General features: G+C 43.7%; 2 protein-coding genes across 2 annotated transcripts in view; both read left to right on the plus strand.

Annotated features, from left to right (window-relative positions):
* Positions 1 to 22,192, plus strand: part of NCBP1 (nuclear cap binding protein subunit 1) — a 278,082-nt gene that overhangs the window by 160,537 nt on the left and 95,353 nt on the right. The window lies entirely within an intron of this gene.
* The window catches only part of TMOD1 (tropomodulin 1), a 61,242-nt gene that overhangs the window by 8,784 nt on the left and 30,266 nt on the right, over positions 1 to 22,192 (plus strand). The window contains exons 2-3 of the mRNA XM_075280373.1: positions 11,785 to 11,943; positions 14,453 to 14,609. Coding sequence (XP_075136474.1) covers positions 11,824 to 11,943; positions 14,453 to 14,609 — 277 coding nt within the window. The 5' untranslated portion in view covers positions 11,785 to 11,823. The remainder of the gene's footprint in view (positions 1 to 11,784; positions 11,944 to 14,452; positions 14,610 to 22,192) is intronic.

The following is a 22,192-nucleotide window of genomic DNA, read 5'->3' on the forward strand; positions in this document are numbered from 1 at the left end:
GTTGTCCTATACTGTTTCTATTACTCCCATTCACTTCTATGAGAATTACAGAAATATCATGACTCAGTGAGCTGCACTGTTTCTGTGAAACCCCACTACCTCTCTCAATTTGGATTATACTGTCAGTGGAGATGGAATAGAGAAGAGTTGGGTGATGGAGCCTGGGGGGAGGTGATCGGTAGGTGTTGATGACATCTATCAGACATTTATGCCCTATCCTGTGGATATACTGTTAGTACAGAACTTGGCTATCTCCGGCATTTCCATTGAAATGAATGAAGCAGTGCGCACCACACTGGCGTTTCCGTAGGGTATAATTGACATGCTGCAAAGTTTTTAAAACCACACCAGTTATGGAAATCGCGGCGTGTCCACACGGAGGTTTTTACGGCAAAGTGGGTATGGAATTCGCTAGATCTCTTCCACTTTGCCCTTACTGTAAAATGCCGCGATTTTTTCCTCTGGCGGAAACGTAGCGAGCAAATCCCGGCGTTTCCGTCCCATGGAGCCCTGGTCTTAATTAGATAAATACAAACTTTGATTGATCCTTCGTAAGAAGTTGGCCATCTTCAACATTCAAAAGAAATAATTAGAAAGTTGTGTGCAGAAAAGGTAGTTAAATTTGATTCTTGCAAATTTCCATAACAGCAATCCTCATCATTAGTCCAATGTGATCAGAGTCCAAAATTATTCAGTTTTCTATTCCCTTGAAAGAAGCTGCAAGAGTCAAAAGAAAGATGTCTTGTTTAGCCTGATTGCTTTTATATGTTATTCTGGCATTTTAACTGATGTTTGTGAGTATAAATTAGGTTTCCGTTTACATCAGATTTTGATCATTGGTTTAACCCCTTCCCGCCAGTGACAATTTTCGATTTTTGCTTTAGACTCCCTGCCTCCCAAATCCCATAACTTTTTTTTTATTTTTCCATTCACAGAACCATAAGAGGGTTTGTGTTTGCAGGACAAATTCTTCTAACTAATGGTACCATTTATTATGCTGTACAATGTACCCCGGGGAATCTGAACATTAATGCATTATAATGCTAATGCATTGCAAAGTATCGGTACTTATATTGCAGGCTGCATAGTAATGCGACTCCCAGCAGAATGGCGCTTCAGTCAGGCACCCGGCAAAGGGGGGAGGGTTAATGCATATAATACAGCAGACACCCGGTGGCTACAAGGGCTGCTTAGCTCCTGAGCGGCTGCCATATTTAAATACCCAACATCCGCCATACTATTACTGAGAATATCAGCAAAGGGTTACCTGATCTGTTTTGCAAGTACAAAAAAACTTATGCTAAAAAGTGAGGAAAGGAAACTGATGGCCATCCGTTTACGTAGTCAAAATGTAACCATACTTAATTTCAAATAACTTTTCATTTTCTGGCAGCATTTTTGTCAGTAATTAAGTTTGTAATATACTTTATTGACAAATTTGACTGTAGTTATATCACAGGCATTATAGAACATTGACACTTGCTTCTGGTGTCATATGAAAAAGGAGCATATACATATCCTGAACCCTACTATATTTTCAACCAGTAATATGTTATAAACACAAACGAGGCTAGTTCATCACATAGTGTGGTATAAAGACTGAAAATCAAAAACAAAAACTCCCACACCAAACCAATAAAATATAATGAAATTTATTGATATTCACTAAAAACAAATAACATACATCTAACAATACAAAGGGGGATGAATCTATATCAAGTACTAGTGTACCATCACAGTGGGTAGGTGACTACAAATATACATAGTAGGTAAATAACAGTGTACCCATGTAGCAGATGTTAAATCAATGCTGGGAGACACCAAAGTGTATATAACATCTCAAAGGTATCAAAACCCCCTGCTAACATTATGAAGAATCACACATGATGTAGAAATCATAAACATATTAAGTAACGCCCATACGTATCACATACCACACTGTATGATGGACCCGACGCACGTTTCACTCACTGCCCGTGGGCTTCGTCAGTAATATGTGTGGAAATAGTACATTTAAAATATTTTATAAAGCCTGAGATATACCTGTTTGGAGTGACTGTCCTATACCCTTATTTTCTCTGCATTACACACAAGCCCGTACACCATATACATGAGAAGCAGGGTACAGTTCTCAATAGAGAAGCAAGATAAGGAATAAATAAGTACAGAATTTCACAGATCGGAGGCAACATTTGTTAAAGGGATCCTATCACTCAGACACAATTTTTTTCTAGCCACCAGGTCAGAATAGCCTCAAGAAAGGCTATTCTTCTCCTACCTTTCGCCGTCTTCTCTGCGCCGCCGTTCGCCTACAATCCCATTTTTTCTCGGTATGCAAATTAGCTCTCTTGCAGCAATGGGGGCGGGCCCCAGCGCTCAAACAGCTCTTGGGACGTCCCCAGTGCTGCGAGAGAGGTTTCTCCAGCGCCGCCTCCTTCTTTGTCAGCAGCGTCCTCTTCTTCCGGCGGTGGCTTGTAACTTCTAAGCCTTGGGAAGAGCAGACTGCGCATGCCCACAGGCCACGAGAAAATGACCGCTTACAATACTATGCAAGCAGCCATTTTCTCATAGCCTGTGGGCATACGCAGTCTGCTCTGCCCAAGGCCCGAGGCCTAGAAGTTACAAGCCACCGCCGAAAGAAGAGGCTGAAGAAGACGCTGCTGACGAAGATGGAGGCGGCGCTGGAGAGAGTTGTCTCGCAGCATTGGGACGGCCCCAGTGCTGTTTGAGTGCTGGGGCCCGCCCCCAGTGCTGCAGAGAGCTAATTTGCATACCGAGAGAAACCAGGATTGTAGGCGAACGGCGGCGCGGAGAAGATGATGAAGGGTAGGAGAATAGCCTCTCTTAAGGCTATTCCGACGTGGCAGCTAGAAAAAATTGTGTCTGAGTGATAGGATCCCTTTAGAAAATATGGAAAAATTGAAAAAATATTAGAAAATGTATTAGTAACATTAATACTGCCAGAAAATTAAAAGTTTTTGGAAAGGATCAGTTTCTGTCTGTGTTTTTTTTGGGGGGACACAAAAGTGTGTTCTACAGACACTGATTGTTTCATTGACTCTGCAAAAGTTCATATCAACATTGTGTAGTCCATTGTTCTGGTCTGTTGGAGGACCAGAATGGTGGACAGGCAGACCGCTAAAACAGCAGCCTGGAAGACCCCCTTGACTACAATGGGATCTGTTGGGTGTCTGTTCTTTTGGAGCCTTCACACGGAGTTTACGCTCCGCTCATTCTGAACGTAAACTCGTTCAGAATGAGCGGCATTAAAACAGATCCCATTGATTTCTATGGGAGCCGGCATATGCGCGTATCACATTGAAAGCAATAGGTAAAAAAAAACTCCCATTAATTTCAATGCGTAGCACGCATATGCCAGCACCCATAGAAATCAATGATCTGTTTTAACGCCGCTCATTCTGAACGAGTTTACGTTCAGAATGAGCGGAGGGTAAACTCCGTGTGAGGGCACTGAAACGACCTGAGTCTGATCACAATGGACTAATGCTGAGGACTGCTGTTACTGTGGACATGTGAGAGTATATATTTTCTGATTATTTATTTGGTAACTGTTATTAAACTTTTGTTATTTCCTGTGCATTTCACAACTGCAAAACCTTTATGAAGCTTTGGGAGGATTAAAGATATCAGATGTGTAATCTGGACTTGTATTTTTGGAAGCGTGTGCTCACCTTTCTTTAGTCCAGCTTCTATTACAAAGCCCAAGAATCAGTATAAAGGTTAAAAGTCATGAAACTGAGGAATCAAGCCAGGGAAATTGATGTTGTATGCATAGCTTTTCTAAGGCCCCACTTAGCGAAACGCAGTAAAAAAAAAAAAAAATGCTGCAGAGAAAACATTGCTTTCTTTTTCCACAACATTTTACATTGCGTTTTGAGAGTTTTCCTCTACAGACTTTCTGCTCTTATTATACCTATACGTAAATCTCCAGTTTTTTTCTGAAAGTATAATTGACATGCTGCAATTATCAGTACGTGAGCATTTTTGAAGGCACAGCTTTTCCACTGCAGATTTTTTTTTTTTTAATTTTAGTTTTTGACTCCCTGTCTTCCAAGAGTCATAACTTTTTTATTTTTCGGCTCACTGAGCCATACGAAAACTTAACTTTTGCAAGACAATTTGTGCTTCATAGTGGTACCATGTAATATTCTGTATGTACTGAGAAGCTGGAAAAAAATTCAGCATGGTATTGAATTGGAGAAAATAAAGCTAAAATAATAAAAAATTTGATATCCCCAACTTGAATGTCTTGCTCTCAAATTCTAGAGTACAACAGGGAACAACCGCATACATTTATCCAATTTCACCATCAACCACCTCCCACAAGCATATTCAACTGCTACCACAGTATAACAGAGCACATTACAGTGATAAACAGCATACTATTGTTACGTACGTCACTTTGTAGATTTGGAGAAAAACTGCGGCAAGAGCAGTGTTCCCAGGGCTGAAGGTCTGCCCCTAGTTCACCAACTGTCTCATTTGCATAAGACTTCAAAGTAAATCTTCTCCAAATCTGCAAATGTCACATACATAACAAAAGTATGCAGTTTATAATGTGCTCTGTTATACTGTGATAGCAGTCGAATATGCTTGGGGGAGGTGGTTGATGGTAAAATTGGATAAATGCATGTGGGCGTTCCTTGTTGTACCCTGGGGGCCAGAATTTGAGGGCAAGACGCTCAACTTGGGGATATAAAGTTTTCCATTATTTTTGTTTTATTTTCATATAAAAATCTGTTTAAATACTTCCAGAAGACCTGTATAGAATCCATTTAGAGAGTGATTCACAGCTCTCCCTGTATACAAACGCAAATATTTTTTTTGCATTGTTATGCTTTATTTACAAAAGTAAAACAATAAAAAATGTCACTGATGATCACTGCATCTGTAATTATTTGTATGATAAAATTAAAAAGTTTTTTGTACTAACATGTACATGCTGTGCACCACATTTATTATGCGTTTTATTTGACAAGGGAGCATGGCTGAGGGGGTGTTCATACTTGCACCTGAGTCTTGCATGTCTGATTTTGTGTCCATACTTGCATCAAAATTGTGGAATCAAACTGTGACACATAGTAAAGCTGAACAAGAGGTGATGTGAAGTTAGACAAAAGTGTTTAAAGAGGCACCAGATTTCTCATCCAGGTTGAACTACTTTGATAAAGTTAGCTTTTTTCATCTTTAGTTTGTGCGATTTATACTACGTATTATACAGTCGTATGAAAAAGTTTGGGCACCCCTATTAATCTTAGTCATTTTTAGTTTTAAATATTTTGGTGTTTGCAACAGCCATTTCGGTTTGATATATCTAATAACTGATGGACACAGTAATATTTCAGGATTGAAATGATGTTTATTCTACTAACAGAAAATGTGCAATATGCATTAAACCAAAATTTGACCGGTGCAAAAGTATGGACACCTCAACAGAAAAGTGACATTAATATTTAGTAGATCCTCCTTTCGCCAAGATAACAGCCTCTAGTCACCTCCTATAGATTTTAATCAGTTCCTGGATCCTGGATGAAGGTATTTTGGACCATTCCTCTTTACAAAACAATTCAAGTTCAGTTAAGTTTGATGGTCGCCGAGCATGAACAGCCCGCTCTCAAATGATCTGAAAACAAAGATTGTTCAACATAGTTGTTCAGGGGAAGGATACAAAAAGTTGTCTCAGAGATTTAACCTGTCAGTTTCCACTCTGAGGAACATAGTAAGGAAATGGAGAAGTACAGACCAAGAAAAATATCAGAAAGGCAGCAAAGAAGAATGGTGAGAACAGTCAAGGACAATCAACAGACCACCTCCAAAGAGCTGCAGCATCATCTTGCTGCAGATGGTGTCACTGTGCATCGGTCAACAATACAGCGCACTTTGCACAAGGAGAAGCTGTATGGGAGAGTGATGAGAAAGAAGCCGTTTCTGCAAGCACGCCACAAACAGAGTCGCCTGAGGTATGCAAAAGCACATTTGGACAAGCCAGCTTCACTTTGGAAGAAGGTCCTGTGGACTGATGAAACAAAGATTGAGTTGTTTGGTCATACAAAAAGGTGTTATGCATGGCGTCCAAAAAATAAAAAAACAGCATTCCAAGAAAAACACCTGCTACCAACTGTAAAATTTGGTGGAGGTTCCATCATGCTTTGGGGCTGTGTGGCCAATGCCAGCACCGGGAATCTTGTTAAAGTTGAGGGTCACATGGATTCCACTCAGTATCAGCAGATTCTTGAGAATAATGTTCAAGAATCAGTGACGAAGTTGAAGTTACGCCGGGGATGGATATTTCAGCAAGACAATGATCCAAAACACTGTTCTAAATCAACTCAGGCATTCATGCAGAGGAACAATTACAATGTTCTGGAATGGCCATCCCAGTCCCCAGACCTGAATATCATTGAACATCTGTGGGATGATTTGAAGCGGGCTGGCCATACTCGGCGACCATCTAACTTAACTGAACTTGAATTGTTTTGTAAAGAGGAATGGTCCAAAATACCTTCATCCAGGAACTGATTAAAAGCTACAGGAAGCGACTAGAGGCTGTTATCTTTGCAAAAGGAGGATCTACTAAATATTAATGTCACTTTTCTGTTGAGGTGCCCATACTTTTGCACCAGTCAAATTTTAGTTTTATGCATATCGCACATTTTCTGTTAGTACAATAAACCTCATTTCAATCCTGAAATATTACTGTGTCCATCAGTTATTAGATATATCAAACTGAAATGGCTGTTGTAAACACCAAAATATTTAGAACTAAAAATGATTAAAGGGGCTCTATCAGCAAAATCATGCTGCTAGAGCCCCACATATGCGTGCATAGCCTTTAAAAAGGCTATTCAGGCACTGTAAAAGTTAAATTAAACTACCCCCCCCGTTTTAAAATAATAACTTAGAAAAGAATCTTCTCTACTTACGGAACGTGCACCCTGGGCGGGCCCTGGGCGGGCATTCAGGGTGCGCCGTCTTCTTCTTCCCCCGCCTCTTCTTCCTCTGTCGTCTTCGGTCCCGTCCTTCTCCAGCGCTTGCTCGCGGACACTGATAAAAAAAAAACAGCCCGGGCGCATGCGCAGTAGCACGCGGCTTCTACTACGGCTACTGCGCATGCGCCCGGGCTATTTTTTTTATCAGTGTCCGCGAGCAAGCGCCGGAGGAGGACGGGACCGAAGACGACAGAGGAAGAAGAGGCGGGGGAAGAAGAAGACGGCGCACCCTGAATGCCCGCCCAGGGCCCGCCCAGGGTGCACGTTCCGTAAATAGAGAATATTCTTTTCTAAGTTATTATTTTAAAACGGGGGGGTAGTTTAATTTAACTTTTACAGTGCCTGAATAGCCTTTTTAAAGGCTATGCACGCATATGTGGGGCTCTAGCAGCATGATTTTGCTGATAGAGCCCCTTTAAGATTAATAGGGGTGCCCAAACTTTTTCATAGGACTGTACTCTCTAGGTATCAGATAGAATTATTAAATCTGATTCATTATTTATCATTCACTGTGTGAATGCTCTAAAAATAAATAAATAAAAAAAATACAGAATTTCCAGAAATGAGGTGTTGCCATGAGACCGAACAGACAGAGACGGAGGACAACAGGGTGCTGGGGACAGGCGAGTGTGTTTTTATATATTTTTTTTTTTTATTTTTTTTTTTTACACCTCCGTGGCTGAGGTGTAAAAATGAGGGATGAATCAGCTGTTTGAGTGAATCGTGGCATCTGTGCAAGCGCCGTGACCCCTCCTCTGTTTACACAGTGTCGTACATCTCATAGTGCCATGTCATGTAACTACAGCCTCGTCCTATAAGCATCTATGTGACAAAGCTGTAATTACACCACATGGTCACTATAAACAGACAGCGTGTGATATACACAGGCACCATGGCTTCTTCATACAGCTGATCAGTGGGTCACTTATCTCTTATTGATGATTTCTTCTGAGGATAGATCATCAATATAAATGAACTGGAAAACTCCTTGAAGAGGACCTTTCTTCAGATTGGGCACAGGCAGTTCTATATACTGCTGGAAAGCTGACAGTGCGCTGAATTCAGCACACTGTCGGCTTTCCCGATCTGTGCCCCGGATAACGCCCTTCTGACTGTAAAGCACTATGGTACCGGGACCGATAGCGCTTTACCCAGGGCACAGATCGGGAAAGCTGACAGTGCACTGAATTCAGCGCACTGTCAGCTTTCCAGCAGTATATAGAACTGCCTGTGCCAAATCTGATGAAAGATCCTCTTTAAGCTTAAGGCCCCACGTGGTGTCCTGCAGCAAAAAAGCGCTGCGGGAAAAACCGCAGCCATGACGCATCATGTTTCTTCCTGCAGCCCTTGGCACAGGAAACTTTGCAGAGCTTTACTCTGTATTTTCTGCTTCAATTATATTGAAACCGCCAGAATTTCCGTAGGCATGCTGCAAAGTCTATAACCGAGACTGTTTTGGAAATTACAGCATGTATCTTATTTTACCACAAAGTGTGGATGGGGCCTCATGTTGCGAAAACACCACGGGAAAACCCGACAGTTCCTGCAATGTGAATGGGATTCTAGCAAATCCCATCCACACATTGTGGAAAATTATGTGCAGTGAACATGCTGCGATTTCCAAAACCATTGGGGTTTTGTAAATCGCCAGAATATCAATTATACCTACGAAAACACTGATGGTTTCCCTATAAGATAAGATAAGATATTCCTTTAATAGTCCCACAATGGGGAAATTTCAGTGATACAGTTTCATAGATGGTACAGTAGTATATAACAAGAGAGAGACACATAGAAGCTCATGGCAGATAGAGAAATCCTAGGAATCATAGCAACTAAAAAAGAAAGAAACACAGACACACTGCAGGATCATTTAGTTCTCTGTGCAGATTGATGTTAATAATAATAATTATAATAATAATAATACAGCTGACTTGGTTGTAGGACACGAGGAGGGGGGTCACAGCATGTGGATATAACAAGCAGAAATTTTTGCAGAGGTGGGGGACATATCATGATAACATGTGGTAGTTCCTTTGGTAGGTGGTGAGATCTCCTGCTCACAGCTGATAGTTCGGTATCTTGCATCAGCACTATTGTCCTTTTAACCACAAAAAATGCCCCAAATGTCCTTCATCACAAGCCGTCCTCCTCCTCCTTACCACAGTGTTCTACTGCCCCAAGGAAGTCAGAGACCATCCAGGTATACATGGTGCTGCTCTCTTGCCAAGCTTCCATAACTCCTGGGGTAGGTGGGTGATGGTTCCCAGGCTGTAGCAGAGTCCCACGTGTCCACAGTAATAGAAAGAAATACCAGTCAGCTGTAGCATCTTCACACATCAGCAATTGACGCCAGAAATCATCTCCTTGAACGAAGAAGTCCGCATTTCCATGTAGGTTTCTCTTCCATGCCGCATGTTGAGCCATGCTGTCCTAGCTGGGGGGATGGTAACAGGCACATGTGGAAACCAGCTGAACCAGGTCTTGAGTCCATGCTTTACAATGGAAACAAAAGAAACAAAAAAAAAACTCCACAGGGTCTTCCATTCGATTTATAGTTGCTAAATTCATAGTGCTAGATTGCTTGGTTACCGGATTCTTGAAGATACAGAGAAAAAGAGTGAAAAAGGAAAGAAAAGTTTGCTCCCAGCTTGGAGCACTGCATCAAGGCAGCCAGCCTCTCAGGGGGCGGCGCCTAAAAAAAAAAAAAAAAAGGTGTAATGGAAGCAGAAAGTGAAAAGCGCTGCGGGAAAAAAACACAATGCGTTGCTGCTGCAGTTTTTCCTGCAGCGCTATTTTGTTGCAGTTTGCAACGTGAGGCCTTAGATTTAACCCAAGTGCTACATTCATTAAATTAATTGCCCCCTCATAGTATGCCCCTGATTCCCCCTGACAAATACTGCACCCCTAACGACCCCTAATATCAATGACCACCCCCTTATGTTTATAATGCCTCCTAATATAACCTGCCCTTGTATTCCTAATGTCCCTAATAACCCTTATATAAGTGACCCCCCCCTTATGTCCATAATGCCCCCTCCTTATAATTATAATTTCCTCCTCCAAACAACCCCTTGTACTATTAAAATACTCACACCTAAATTAAAAAAAAAAAAAAAAGTTATATTCACCTACCTGGGATCCCGATGAACGGAGTCGCCCACTTTACATCCAAGTGCAGGACATCTGTGTATCAGCACAGTCAATTTAGTTAAAAATAAGGTATATTAATGGTGGTGCCTGAGCCCAGAGCAGCCGCCATTGGTGTAACTAAAGTTTTGTGGGCCTGGGTACAAACTTTTGTCCGGGGCCCCCTATCCCCTTACTAGTGCGAATTCTTGATAGTGGTGGTTATGGGCACTAAAGCAATATCTCAGATACTTGAAAGGGATACAGCTTTAGTACCCACATCTGCAGTTATCAAGCATACGGTGAGAAAACAGCAAAGCGCCTCACATGTAAGCAATACTGGGACAGTACAACGTGCTCCACAGGGGCCCCCAAACAGTATTACGTGCTCCATAGTGACCCCCAAACAGTATTATGTGCTCACCAGTGACACCCCCATAGTATTATATGCTCACAGTGCCCATCCCCCCAGAGTCTGAACCCCCCATTCTCCCCTTCTTTCTCACACAGCCTGCACCCCCATGTCTCCCCTCTTACTCACACAGACTGCCCCCCCTCTTGCTCCCACAGCCTGCACCCCATGTCTCCCTCTTACTCACCACACATGCTGTCTCTTCTCTCCTCCTTCCATCAGACTGTTCCCGGCAGATTTATCTTACTATGTAAGACTGTTCTGTACGATCCGTGTAGATCTGCCCACATATGACATCATCACAGGTCCTTCAGCCCAAGCTCTGCAGCACGGAGTCTCTCTCCCTTCACTACTGCACAGTCACTTGCCTGGGTGCTGACTCCAGCCCTGGGCAGATGCCTTACTGAACCTCCACTGTTTATTAAAAAAAAAGGCAGTGGAGGACCGGTAGGGCCCCATAATGAGGCCTTAATAGTCCAGGCTTGGTGCCTACCGGGGGATTCCCCGGTCCCCCGGCGGGCCAGTCCGACCCTGACCGTATATCACAGTCATCTGCCAACTCAGAGGCGCTCAGGAGTTTTTCCCGGGAGCCAGGTGCTCATTCTTCAGGCCAAGTCGCCTCGCGATTTCCCTCAGTGCATCGGCTTTCAGTCGCAGCGATCCGGCTTCTCCTCAGGTTCCGGACTAAAAAACTACATGTGAACTTACCTCAAGCCAAGATGGATTTCAGTTTCATGAGTCCGGAGCAAATGTTCAGCAAATGCAAACACATTAGGTTGCAACAGCAGTCTGCTGGCACCAAGCGATTTACTGCTGTGCCTACTCTCTATATAAATGTATGTATATATATAAATTCCCCTGAATTCATTTCAAAGCCAAGGCCCAAATTATGTCAACGCCTAACTCTTTAAAGAGGGGGCATTTGATGATGATCCTCCTGATTCACATTACTGGGAGCTGAATGGTGTGCTTTATGTAAAGTACCATGCATCTCAGCCTAAGTGGCCAGAGGCAGTTACAGCAATGACCACAAGCTAATAGACACCTTCATTTGCATACAACTTGGGTTTCAGATTGGCACACAAATTGGATTTTGGCTCAGTAGTGTGATATTTTTGTGACAAACTGCAACACGTTTTTTTGTACATATTTCACAACTCTGTACACAAAAATATGTTCTCTTATATCAGTACTGTATTGCATAGAGAATGTTAAATAATGTTCTCTTTAAAGGTCCATCTTGGGAAAAAAAGTCTTGAAAAAGTCAAGAAAATGCTACGCAGGAAAGACTTGGAGAAATATCGGGATGTAGATGAGGATGAAATCTTAAACAAACTTACAGATGAGGAAATAAGAGCTCTAGAAGGAGAACTAGAAGAATTAGATCCAGATGTAAGTATCATTATTAGAATATATTATTACTGCCTGTTCTGCTAAATATTAGTATATTTAAAGAGGACCTTTCACCATTTTGCCCATAGGCAGTTCTATATACTGCCGGAAAGCTGACAGTGTGCTGAGTTCAGCGCACTGTCGGCTTTCCCGATCTGGGCCCGGTGTGAAGAGCTTACGGTCCCGGTACAGTAGCTCTTCTATGGTCAGAAGGGCGTTTCTGACAGTTAGCCAGAGATGTCCTTCACAGCACAGCCAATCGTGCTGTCCTGTGAGAGCCGGGAGGAACTCCCCCCTCCATCTGCTCGCAGTGCTCGTCCATAGTCGAGTATTATCAGGGAGGGAGGGAGGGAGGGGGGGGGGGGGGAGTTCCTCCCGGCTCTCACAGTACAGCGCGATTGGTTGTGCTGTGAAGAAGGACGTCTCTGACTAACTGTCAGAAATGCCCTTCTGACCATAGAAGAGCTACGGTACCAGGACCGTAAGCTCTTCACACCGGGCCCAGATCGGGAAAGCCGACAGTGCGTTGAACTCAGCACACTGTCAGCTTTCTGGCAGTATATAGAACTGCAGGCAAAATGGTGAAAGGTCATCTTTAATATAGTGCCTTTTCTGAAGTTACTTAAAATGACACACAAATGGCCAATACAGTCCAGAAAATAGATTCAAAATCTGCTATTGCTGATTCTGTCACCATGTCTAGTACTTGTAGCCATATTTTTTTCCTGTTTCTGCAAAACACTGCACGGCTAATATTAAAATGTACCTTTAGGGGGCATTCACATGGGGTAACGCGGCACTGATTCTTGCACAATAACTCGTGTAAGAATCAGCGCTGCAAAAAAGATTCCCATTGACTTCAATGGGTTCCGTTTAACGTACGTAACACATTGAAATCAATGGGAGGCTTTTTAACCCATTGATTTCAATGTGTTACGCGCAATAAACGGAACCCATTGAAGTCAATGGGATTCTGTTTTGCAGCGCTGATTCTTATGCGAGTTATCATGCCAAAATCAGTGCCGCATTATATTGTGTGAATGCCCCCTTAAGGACCTAGCAATGTGACGATGATGTCACAGGTCTTGACAGTTGTACAAAATGTTGCTGATAGCATAGTTGAGTCTAGAATGGTATGGTTTGAATCTGGTGTGTCTTTGATCTATGGAAAATTGTCAGCAGTTCAAAGTGAGCACCCTAGTCACCAAGTATGCACTATGGCCCAGTTCACATCTACGCATGGGTTTTCGCTCGGGAAGTCCACTTGGGGACCCCGAATGCAAACCTCATTCACATAAAAAGGTGGTTACCTTAGGAAACCAGCGTACCCCATAGACTATAATGTGGTCCGTGTGGTTTCCGCTCAGTTTCCACACGAAAAATGCGGAGAGAGAAGTGCTGTTGGTAGGACTTTTCTCTCCACATTTTTCATGCAGAGAGGGGAATGAAATGGCCTGAATGCAGATGTTAACCGGGCCTATAAAATAGAGTCAAAGTATGAAAATGTGGAAAATATATTTCTGAAAAATATAACTAACCCACTTACCTTCTCTTTCACTCTCTCCTACTTTGTTCATTCTTCCTTTTTTGTTTCTTTCTTCTATCCATCTCTTTTTCTTTGCGTGGTTTGTTGCTTAGACCATGATTGTCATTGTACATGTTTCTTGGAGTGATTGTATTGTGGTGTATATCCTACATTGTCAACGGCTAATTCAGATGCCTGGATCCTGTATATTTCTTATTATTTTATTATTTTGTTCACTCATAATATTGCTGTATTATACAGTTTAAAGTTCTTGTAAAATTAGTTTGAAAAACAAAATAAAATTTTTGAATTGAAAAAAAGAGGTCACACTGTGCTCATGTGACTTATTGATAAAGGTGAAAGCATGATGAATAAAAAAGCACTGTGAGTAGACAGCTACTACTACTATTAAGGTGATGGTCTTTCAACCAATACAATGAGTCAGAAAACCAAAGTCAACAGTGTCTTGAAAAGTAATGGAAAATATAAAGAAAGTTGTTTTGCTTCTTCCTTCTGTAAAAACCACTCTTAGCTTTGGCTTTGGCTCAGTAAAATCTGTAACAATAAAAGTAGCTTTTTGCAACACAAGGCCTTACCTAAGGATAGTATTACACAGTCCAAGTGTCAGGCTGATGAGCACCTTCTGATGATGTACTGTGGTAACTCAAAAGTTATAAAACTGTAAAATGATGCTGCTGAGGTTACCATTTCTTAGTCTGCAGGTTTAGGGGCCCCCAAGAACTTGAACATGCCCTATCTGATACCTCTTATCTCAGAGAAACAATGTAATCAGAAGTTGTGATTTGAGTAGAAACCTGGGAATTTTTCTTGAAACAATTCTTCAAGACACACAAAAAACATGCCACACAACTACTTCTACAGTATGTTTCAGTGTCTCTTACATCATAACCTATTTATCTAATATTTGCTACCAATTTGCTAATTTTAGCACAGAAGAAAATCTAGTGTTTTCTTTCTTTTTAGAATCAGTTATTGCCTGTTGGCTTAAGACAAAAGAACCAGACAACCAAGACACCGACAGGGCCCTTCCAGAGAGACGCCCTACTGGGCCACTTAGAAAAACAAGCTAAGGAAATAAAGGACAGAGACGATTTGGTTCCTTATACTGGAGAAAAACGAGGTATGTGTTGTGTCTACTGGCAGCCTTGGTGACAGCTATGTGAAGATGAAATGTAACCCAGCACTTCTATTAAAAGTCATTGTGTAGACACTGCTAGACTTTTTACTGGGCAGTACATTGGTTAAAGGAGTGACTTTGCCATGTTTTTAGTCCTGTTATAAAGCAAGGTCATGACAGCTAAAAGTCACATTTGTGAGTGGGGAACAAGCCTTCTCTGCAGCTGTTTAATCTTCGTAAGATTAACACCTTATTAAAATGGACATAGTTTTTAGTGGAACTGTGAAGCAGTTAATTTTCCCCCTGTTCACTGCAGGTTATATTTGGCCCTAGTGAATGTGTGCTAGTGACAGAATAGGAAAACAGGACTGTCCCTTTGTTGCCATGTCTGGCAATCAATCGTCTTCTTATAACTCCTCCTTAGAACAAGCCAAAAATAGACACTATGTAACATTCCAGCCTTTGTTCTATGCATGTGTGTCCTGGTAGCTATCTTTAATTCCAAACTTCTCTTATGATATGTGGCTCTTATCTGGCTAAGTGCATTTGAAATGTTTCTTTCATTTTTTAAAAAAAACTTTTTGAGGCTAAGCCTAATGCCCCACGTTTCAGAAAAGCTGCTATTTTGGTGCAGATTTTGATCCGTTTTTTGTGCCAAAGTCGAGAGTGGAAACAAATGAAATATAAAGGAAGCATTTATACTTCTCGCTTTGCTTAATCCACTCCTGTTTCACAAACCATAGCAAAATCTGCAACCAAAAAGCAGCTTTGCTGAAACGTGGGGCTTTAGCCTCATGCAGCCAAAGCCAGAGATAAAGCCATCAGGAAAGAATAGTGTAAATCCTTCCCTTATATTTCCCATTCCTTTTGAATTCACTTCTGACCTTGGCTCAAAGAACTGCATTAAAATATGACACAGGCATTCATTTTAGCGACCATTATTGGCAAAACAGTATTTACTATCAGTGGCCCCAGCCATCTATTTAGTTGATTTAAGAAGTCCTTACTGAAGCTAAAAATTTGCTAACAGTGGATAAGCTAGAAGCCGTGTTTTCAAAGGAATCACACACTGCAAAATGTGTTAGGAAGTAGAAAACTTTTGTGAACCTTAGGCTAGGTTCAATTCTGCGCTGGAGTCTCTGCTGTGGACTCTGTTACAGAAACTGCAAAAAATTGGATGGGAGAAAAGTCTTGTATGAGTCCTGGAAGAGTGATGAGATGCAAGATTTCACAGAAATGATCCAAAATTTGTTTTTATGGTGTTCAATTTGCAGCCAAAATAACATGTTATATTCTATGGGTCCTTACTGCAGTTACACATTTATATAGTTTTTGTTATGTTTTAACACCTTAATCCTTTTAAATATAGGTGGTGCTTGGGCGAGATTTGGGGCTGGTCATATGTGGCCAAAAAAATTAGCATTAGCATTGTAATACATTGCTTTAGTGATCAGACTCACCAGGATTCAAGACCCCTAGGAGGTCTAAAACTTAGAGTAGTAAATAAATACAAAAATATAAAAAAATCCCCAAGTATTAAAATTTCAATTACCACACTTTCCCTAAAATACATATACCGTACTCGAGTATAAGCCAACACAAATATAAGCCGAGACCCCTAATTTTACCACAAAAAACTGGGAAAACTTAGTGACTCGAGTATAAGCCGAGGGGGGGAAATCCACCATTGCAGATAAAAAGTCTGGTCATGTGCATTGCAGCTTAGTAACTCCATGGGGATCATAGTAATAGCAGTTAACCCCATCATGTCCCTCACATTAACCCTCTGTGTGCCTCAAGTAAGAGTTATTGATATGTGGGACATATGGAGGTAATAATTAGGTATCTTCATAATTAAGGCCCTTCATTTGTACCCTCCTGTGTCTCACATATTAGTAACTCTTATATGGGGCACACAGGGGTTAATATGAAGGACATGATGGGGTTAACTGTTATTAATGTGAGGCACATGGAGTTACTGAAACTAAATTAATAACCCCAAATGCCTGACATTACTAGGCAGAGTAACTAAAGGAAGGTCCCAGTGTGTGTCACTTTACTGTAGCTTCCCCTCCTCCATACAACAGCCATCTTCCATAAGACACAATGAATCCTGGCCACTCATCTGCAGGGTAGATGCTAAATCCTAGTGTGCTAAAGGACCTCTGATGGCGTCATGACCATGTGATCGTGTGGGCGGAGCTACTAGGATTTAGACTCAACCTTATCTGCAGATGTTATATACCATTGGCTACAGGATCTTTGATGACATCACAGACACGTGACCTCATGACAAGCCAATAACAGAGCAGTAGCACTAAAGGACCTCCCCCTTCCAGGTCCTTCCAGTTTTCTGTGCTCCGTGGACCCTGACTCGTGTATAAGCCGAGGAGAGCTTTTTCAGCATGAAAAATGTGTTTAAAAAGTCAGCTTATACTCGAGTATATATGGTGAAAGTTGAAAATTACAGTGAAACACACACATTAGGTATCCCTGTATTCTGAAATGGCTGATCAACAACCTTATAAAAATATTTTCTCGCAATATTTCACTGGGGGACACAGCACCTTGGGTATAGACCTGGTCACTAGAAGGCAGACACTACCGAAATGAAGACAGTTGGCTCCGTCCACACAGGCTATACCCTCTCACTGACAGTGCACTCAGGCAATTTTTAACCTATTGTCGTAGGAGGCAGTCACGACCTGAGTCAGGTCTTTCTGTCTTACACCGTTTTTATTTTTTATTTTCTTTCAGGGGCAGGGGGTTGTCAGTGTATATGCTACACTAGTCGTACCCCCTGAGGGCGCAAGCACTCTATTATAGAGCGCCTCGCAGTCACCCAGTCCCCCTCTTTACTTGCTGCATCGGTGGCTGGATATTCTGGCAACCCCACTATTACGTGTGAGGTATCACCGAAGGGATGAGTCTGTGGCGCCTGAAGACTTCGGACTGGTAAGTATGAGCAGGGGAACATAGGTGAGTATGTTGTCCCCTTTTTACCCCTCTTCCCCTCTCTGCTCTTCCCTTTCTCTCCTCTTACCCTGTTTTTTTTTTTTTGTCTGGCCTTCCTCCTGGCGCTTGGGGCGCCATCTGGTGGGGGAAGGTGGTTTTAGTAGGTGAGGGGGCTTCTGGCCTTTCTTCTCTTTTTTGGGCAGGCTGCGTGGTCCACGCGGCTGTCTCCATGCCTCAGGTAGAAGCCGCAGCTTTACCGGCGTGTAGGCCGCACTGGGCCCCGCCGCATCCTCAGATTTTCCAGGCTGTGCGGCCGGTGGCGGGTACCGCGCCGCGGCCTCTACTTAAGGCCGCGGCTTCGCTGGCAAGTAGACCGTACTAGGTCCCGCTGTGTTCCCAGGCGCAACAGCCGCGTCTTCTACTTGAGACCATGGCTTTGCCGGCATGTGTGCCGCACTAGGCCTGCCTCATCCCGGGGCTTTCCTGTATCCTGGAGGCCGCCCATGGGGGCGGACGGCGGGCTTGGGTGTTCCTCCCGCCTCTCTGTGCGGGAATCTTGCAAGGAGAACCTTGTTTGATGTGTCTCTTCCTATACTGAAGCCTGTTTTTTCCTTTGCAGTCTCAGCTTTTGTGCAGCCTTTGTCGACCTTCTTGTGCAGCTATCTGCAGCAGTTGGGAATGGTCTCCTTCCAGGATCTGGTAGGCTACCGTTTGGGGGTTGTAGTGTTTTCTTTTATTGTCGCCATGCTTTTTCATGAGGAGTCTCCCTGGGTCCTGGCGCTCCCCGTTGTTATAACTTTTGTGCAGCAAGCTAAAATGTCTTTGCGGACAGGTTGTATCTATATGTTTATTCTGTTGCTCCACTCAGCCTGCTCTGGAGTCCCCTGGCCCTTCTCCCCCTCACCAGTTTGGGCGTTTTTTTTTTCCCCAGGTTGGGTAACTTGGCCAGACTTTTGTCAGTTTATGGCGGTATTTGGAGCGGCTGTCCTCTCAGATTGGGGGATGCCTCTGTCTGCATAGTTATCAGCTGTGGTTAAGGCCCTAAGAGGGTTTTTCCTGTTTCAGTCCTAGGGGCTGCTCTTGCAAGCAGGCTAGGAAATCCTCCTTTAGGCAACACAGAGGATCTGCACACAGCTCCTCCAGGACAGGTGGATCTAGGTCTCCTCCTGCTTATGCTGGTTATTCTGGGGACGCCTTTGACTCCCAATCGGAGTTCCAGTCAGGCACATTGGTAGCAGCTGCTACACAGGAGCATGTCTGTGCAGTGTGTGATACTCTTCAAATAATGGAGGACTCTAGGGCTGTTGCTCTGGTTTTTTTTTCTGGGGTGCCTCTGACTCTGTACAGAGTTCCAGCCAGGCACATTGGTAGCATCTGCTGCGCAGGTGCTTGTTCATGCAATTTGTGATACTTTTCAGATACAGAGGGCTGTTGCTTAGAAGGATATCTCCTTCCGCATAGCCGTTGTTCGCCTAGCCTTGGGGCGTTTTGACCATATTCGGCAGGATCAGTGGCTTCATCCGGTCCAGCCCCTGTTTGTCTCCAGGAGGTCAGAGGTCCTGTTCCTCCCTGGAGTTATGCATTTCTAGGTGGACCGAGTCCTTTGCAGTTATTCAGCCATTGCCAGGTTTTCTAGGGCTACCTATTTTGCCTCCAGTAACTCTCCCTCTCTCAGTGTTGTCTCTGTTAGAAGGCTGGACTCTTTGGCTGGTCGGCCTTTTGTTTGTAGCTGTTCTGTGCATCTCTCTTTTTTGCTGATAAATCAGCTTTGCAGGACTACCAGTGTTCCTCTTTTTGCTGCGTCTTGGATAAATAGTATCTCCTGGGGCAAACAGCTGAGGGCTGATCTTGCTAATGTGTCAGCTCTGCTGGACTACCAGCTTCTGGTAGAGCAGATTCTATACACTTCTAATGTCTATGTGATGCTTCCCTTGAAGCGGCTCTCTGGTCTGCCAAGACCGCTGCTGATGTTGTGGCTATATGTCACATGGTTGTTCCATTCCTGGAATGTTGAGCCTGCTTCTAAGATGATTGGGGTTGCTCTACCCCCCTTTTTTTCTCATGTGAGCAGTGCCGTCCCTTGGAAAGGGCTTGGAGTAGCGACTGGGGTTGGAAGTTCCCTGCTTTCTCAGAGATGTTCAGAGTGTTAGCTCTTCTTCACTCTTCAGGGGGCAATCTCCTTTGGATTCATCCTCCAAGAAGCCCTCCAGCAAGACTAGTCCTGCTGGGCATCCCTGCTCTAGCCTCCAGCAAGCGGCCTCTCTTCTCGAGGCAGTCTCCATGCTTCAGCAGAGGGGGTGATTGTGCCCGTGCCTGCTTCTCAACATTTCCAGGGGTTCTATGCCAGCCTGTTTACTGTTCCAAAAAAAAAGACAGTTCTCTCTGTTCCATTATGGACACTTACTCCACATTCCTTTTGTGCATTGTGCTGGCCCTTCAGCAGTTTTCTATTTTTTGTGGTAGGGTCGCAGCTTCCAATTTGTCACGCTCCACTTGGGCCCATTGGGTTGACCTTCACCCCCCCCGGGTTTTTGTTAGGGTGCTGGCCTCTCTCATGGCTATTCTCTGCTCCAGAGGTGTGGCTGTTGTCCCGTACCTGGAAGATCTTCTGGTAAAGGCTCCCTCCAGGACGGACAGTCTCTCCAAGTTACAGATCACTCTGGATCTGTAACTGTTCCAACTGCAACCTGGCTGTATAATTTACATCAGTCCAAGCGAAGATCACTCCGCACAGAAAACTAATGATTATGATTATGAAGTTTTCCTTGTTTCTGCTTCTGTTCCTTAGCTGCTATGGACTCCTAGTATATCTTCTCTTCTCAGCATATGCGTGCCTATGTCTGTAATATATTACTGTGTATTATCCCTGTATCTGTATTACTATGCTGCTGTAACATGTTGAAATTTCCCCACTGTGGGACTATTAAAGGATTATCTTATCTTCTTTGGTGGTTCAGCTGGCTCTTCTACGAGGGGAAGTCCTGTCTTGTGCTTTTTAGCGCATGGAGGTTTCTGGATATATTTTTGGATACTCGTCTGGGCAAGATTCTTCCTCCAGAAACCAAGGTTTGAACTCTTCAGTCCAGTTCCAATTGCTGTCTTTCAGCTGGCAATCTTGGCACGTTGAGGCCAGTGCCAGTCCAGCCTGGATCGCCTAACTCCTCTGTTCCTCGAGTTCATCTCGAACTTCATGGATGGCACTCCTCCCTGGGGGTTTTTCTGGGGAAGTCTTGTCTTGTCTTGCCGATGCCAGCCTTTCGGGGGGATGCAGGGTTCCGAGTCCAGGATGTTCTGGAATGGTGATCCGAAAGGAATCCTCCCTCCAATTCAATCTGTTGGAACTGAGGGCCTTCTTTCGGGCTCTGCGTACTGGACCTCCCCCCCCCCCCCCACTTCTCCGGGGTCGGCCATCTTGCTCTACATCCAATAGTTCCATTGCCGTCGCCTTCTTGACTATCCAGGGCGGAACCAAGAGCCGGGAGTTTTTTCTGAGGCCTCCTGTTTTAACTACAAAGTTTTTCTGTAGTTGGCCAGGTGCAGGGATCCTCGAACATTGTGTCCGATGCTCTTGTAATTCCCTGGTGGGAGTTTTCAATTCTGTCTGTTCCCATCCTTACTCAGGTTTTCAAGGAACTCAAGGGGGTTCCTGCCATCCTGGTAGCTCCAGACTGGCCTCGTCTGGCAAGTACGCAGACCTCAGGGTTCTGTTGGCAGATGCCCTGACTTGCTCCTCTGCGGGAGGATCTGTTCTCTCAAAGACTTTTTCCACCCCACCTTACGTTAGCTTCGTTTAACGGTGAGGCTGTTGAAGCCTGTTTTTTAGTCTATGATCAAGGCCAGAGAGTCTCAGTCAGCTAAAATTTTCCATCGCACTTGGTAGCCTTATGTCCGCTGGTGCGGAACTGTAGATTGTTGTCTTTTTCCTTTTCTTTGCCCAGGATCCTGGCGTCCTTCAGTCTGAGTTGGATCAGGGTCTTGGACTCTCCCTGAAAGGTCTGATATCTGCGTTTCCTTTCTTTTCCAGTAGGCCCTGGTTTTCCTTGCTAAAGCAAAGAAGCTTTTTTCCATGGTATGGCTCATTGTGTCCCTCCTTCCGGCTTCCAGTTGATCCTTGATAACTTTATCTCGTTTTTTAGGTACTTCAGGCTCCTCCCTTGAGCCTCTAGAGCAAAGATCGCTCCATTTTCTTCTTGGAAGATGGTTTTTTACTTGTTGCAATCACTTCTATTTGTAGAGTTCTGAGCTGGCAGCTTGCGCGCCAGTCTTCCTTCTTGTTTCTTCACAGGACAGGGTGGTTCTTTGTTCTCCACTATCTTTTCTTTCTAAGGTGGCATCCTCTTTCTTATCAATGAGGACATTGTCTTGCCGTCTTTTTGTCTGGAGCCTAAGGATCCTCGTGAGCGCCATCCATTGCCTGGATGTTGTTCCAGGCAGCCGGGTTTTTTCTACCCCTGACGATACCTTTTTTGGCGCTGTGATGCTCTTTTTTTGATCTTCCAGAGAGCTCTAGGAAGGGCTAGCTGCTTCTAGGGTGTCCATCTCTAGATGGATTCAGTCTGTCATTAGGAAGCCTTACGGCTAAAAGGTAGTGATTCGCCCTGCCATATAGCAGCTCACGCTCCCAGTGCCAC

Source organism: Leptodactylus fuscus, chromosome 1 (assembly GCF_031893055.1).
Source record: "Leptodactylus fuscus isolate aLepFus1 chromosome 1, aLepFus1.hap2, whole genome shotgun sequence".
Taxonomy (NCBI): Eukaryota; Metazoa; Chordata; class Amphibia; order Anura; family Leptodactylidae; genus Leptodactylus; species Leptodactylus fuscus.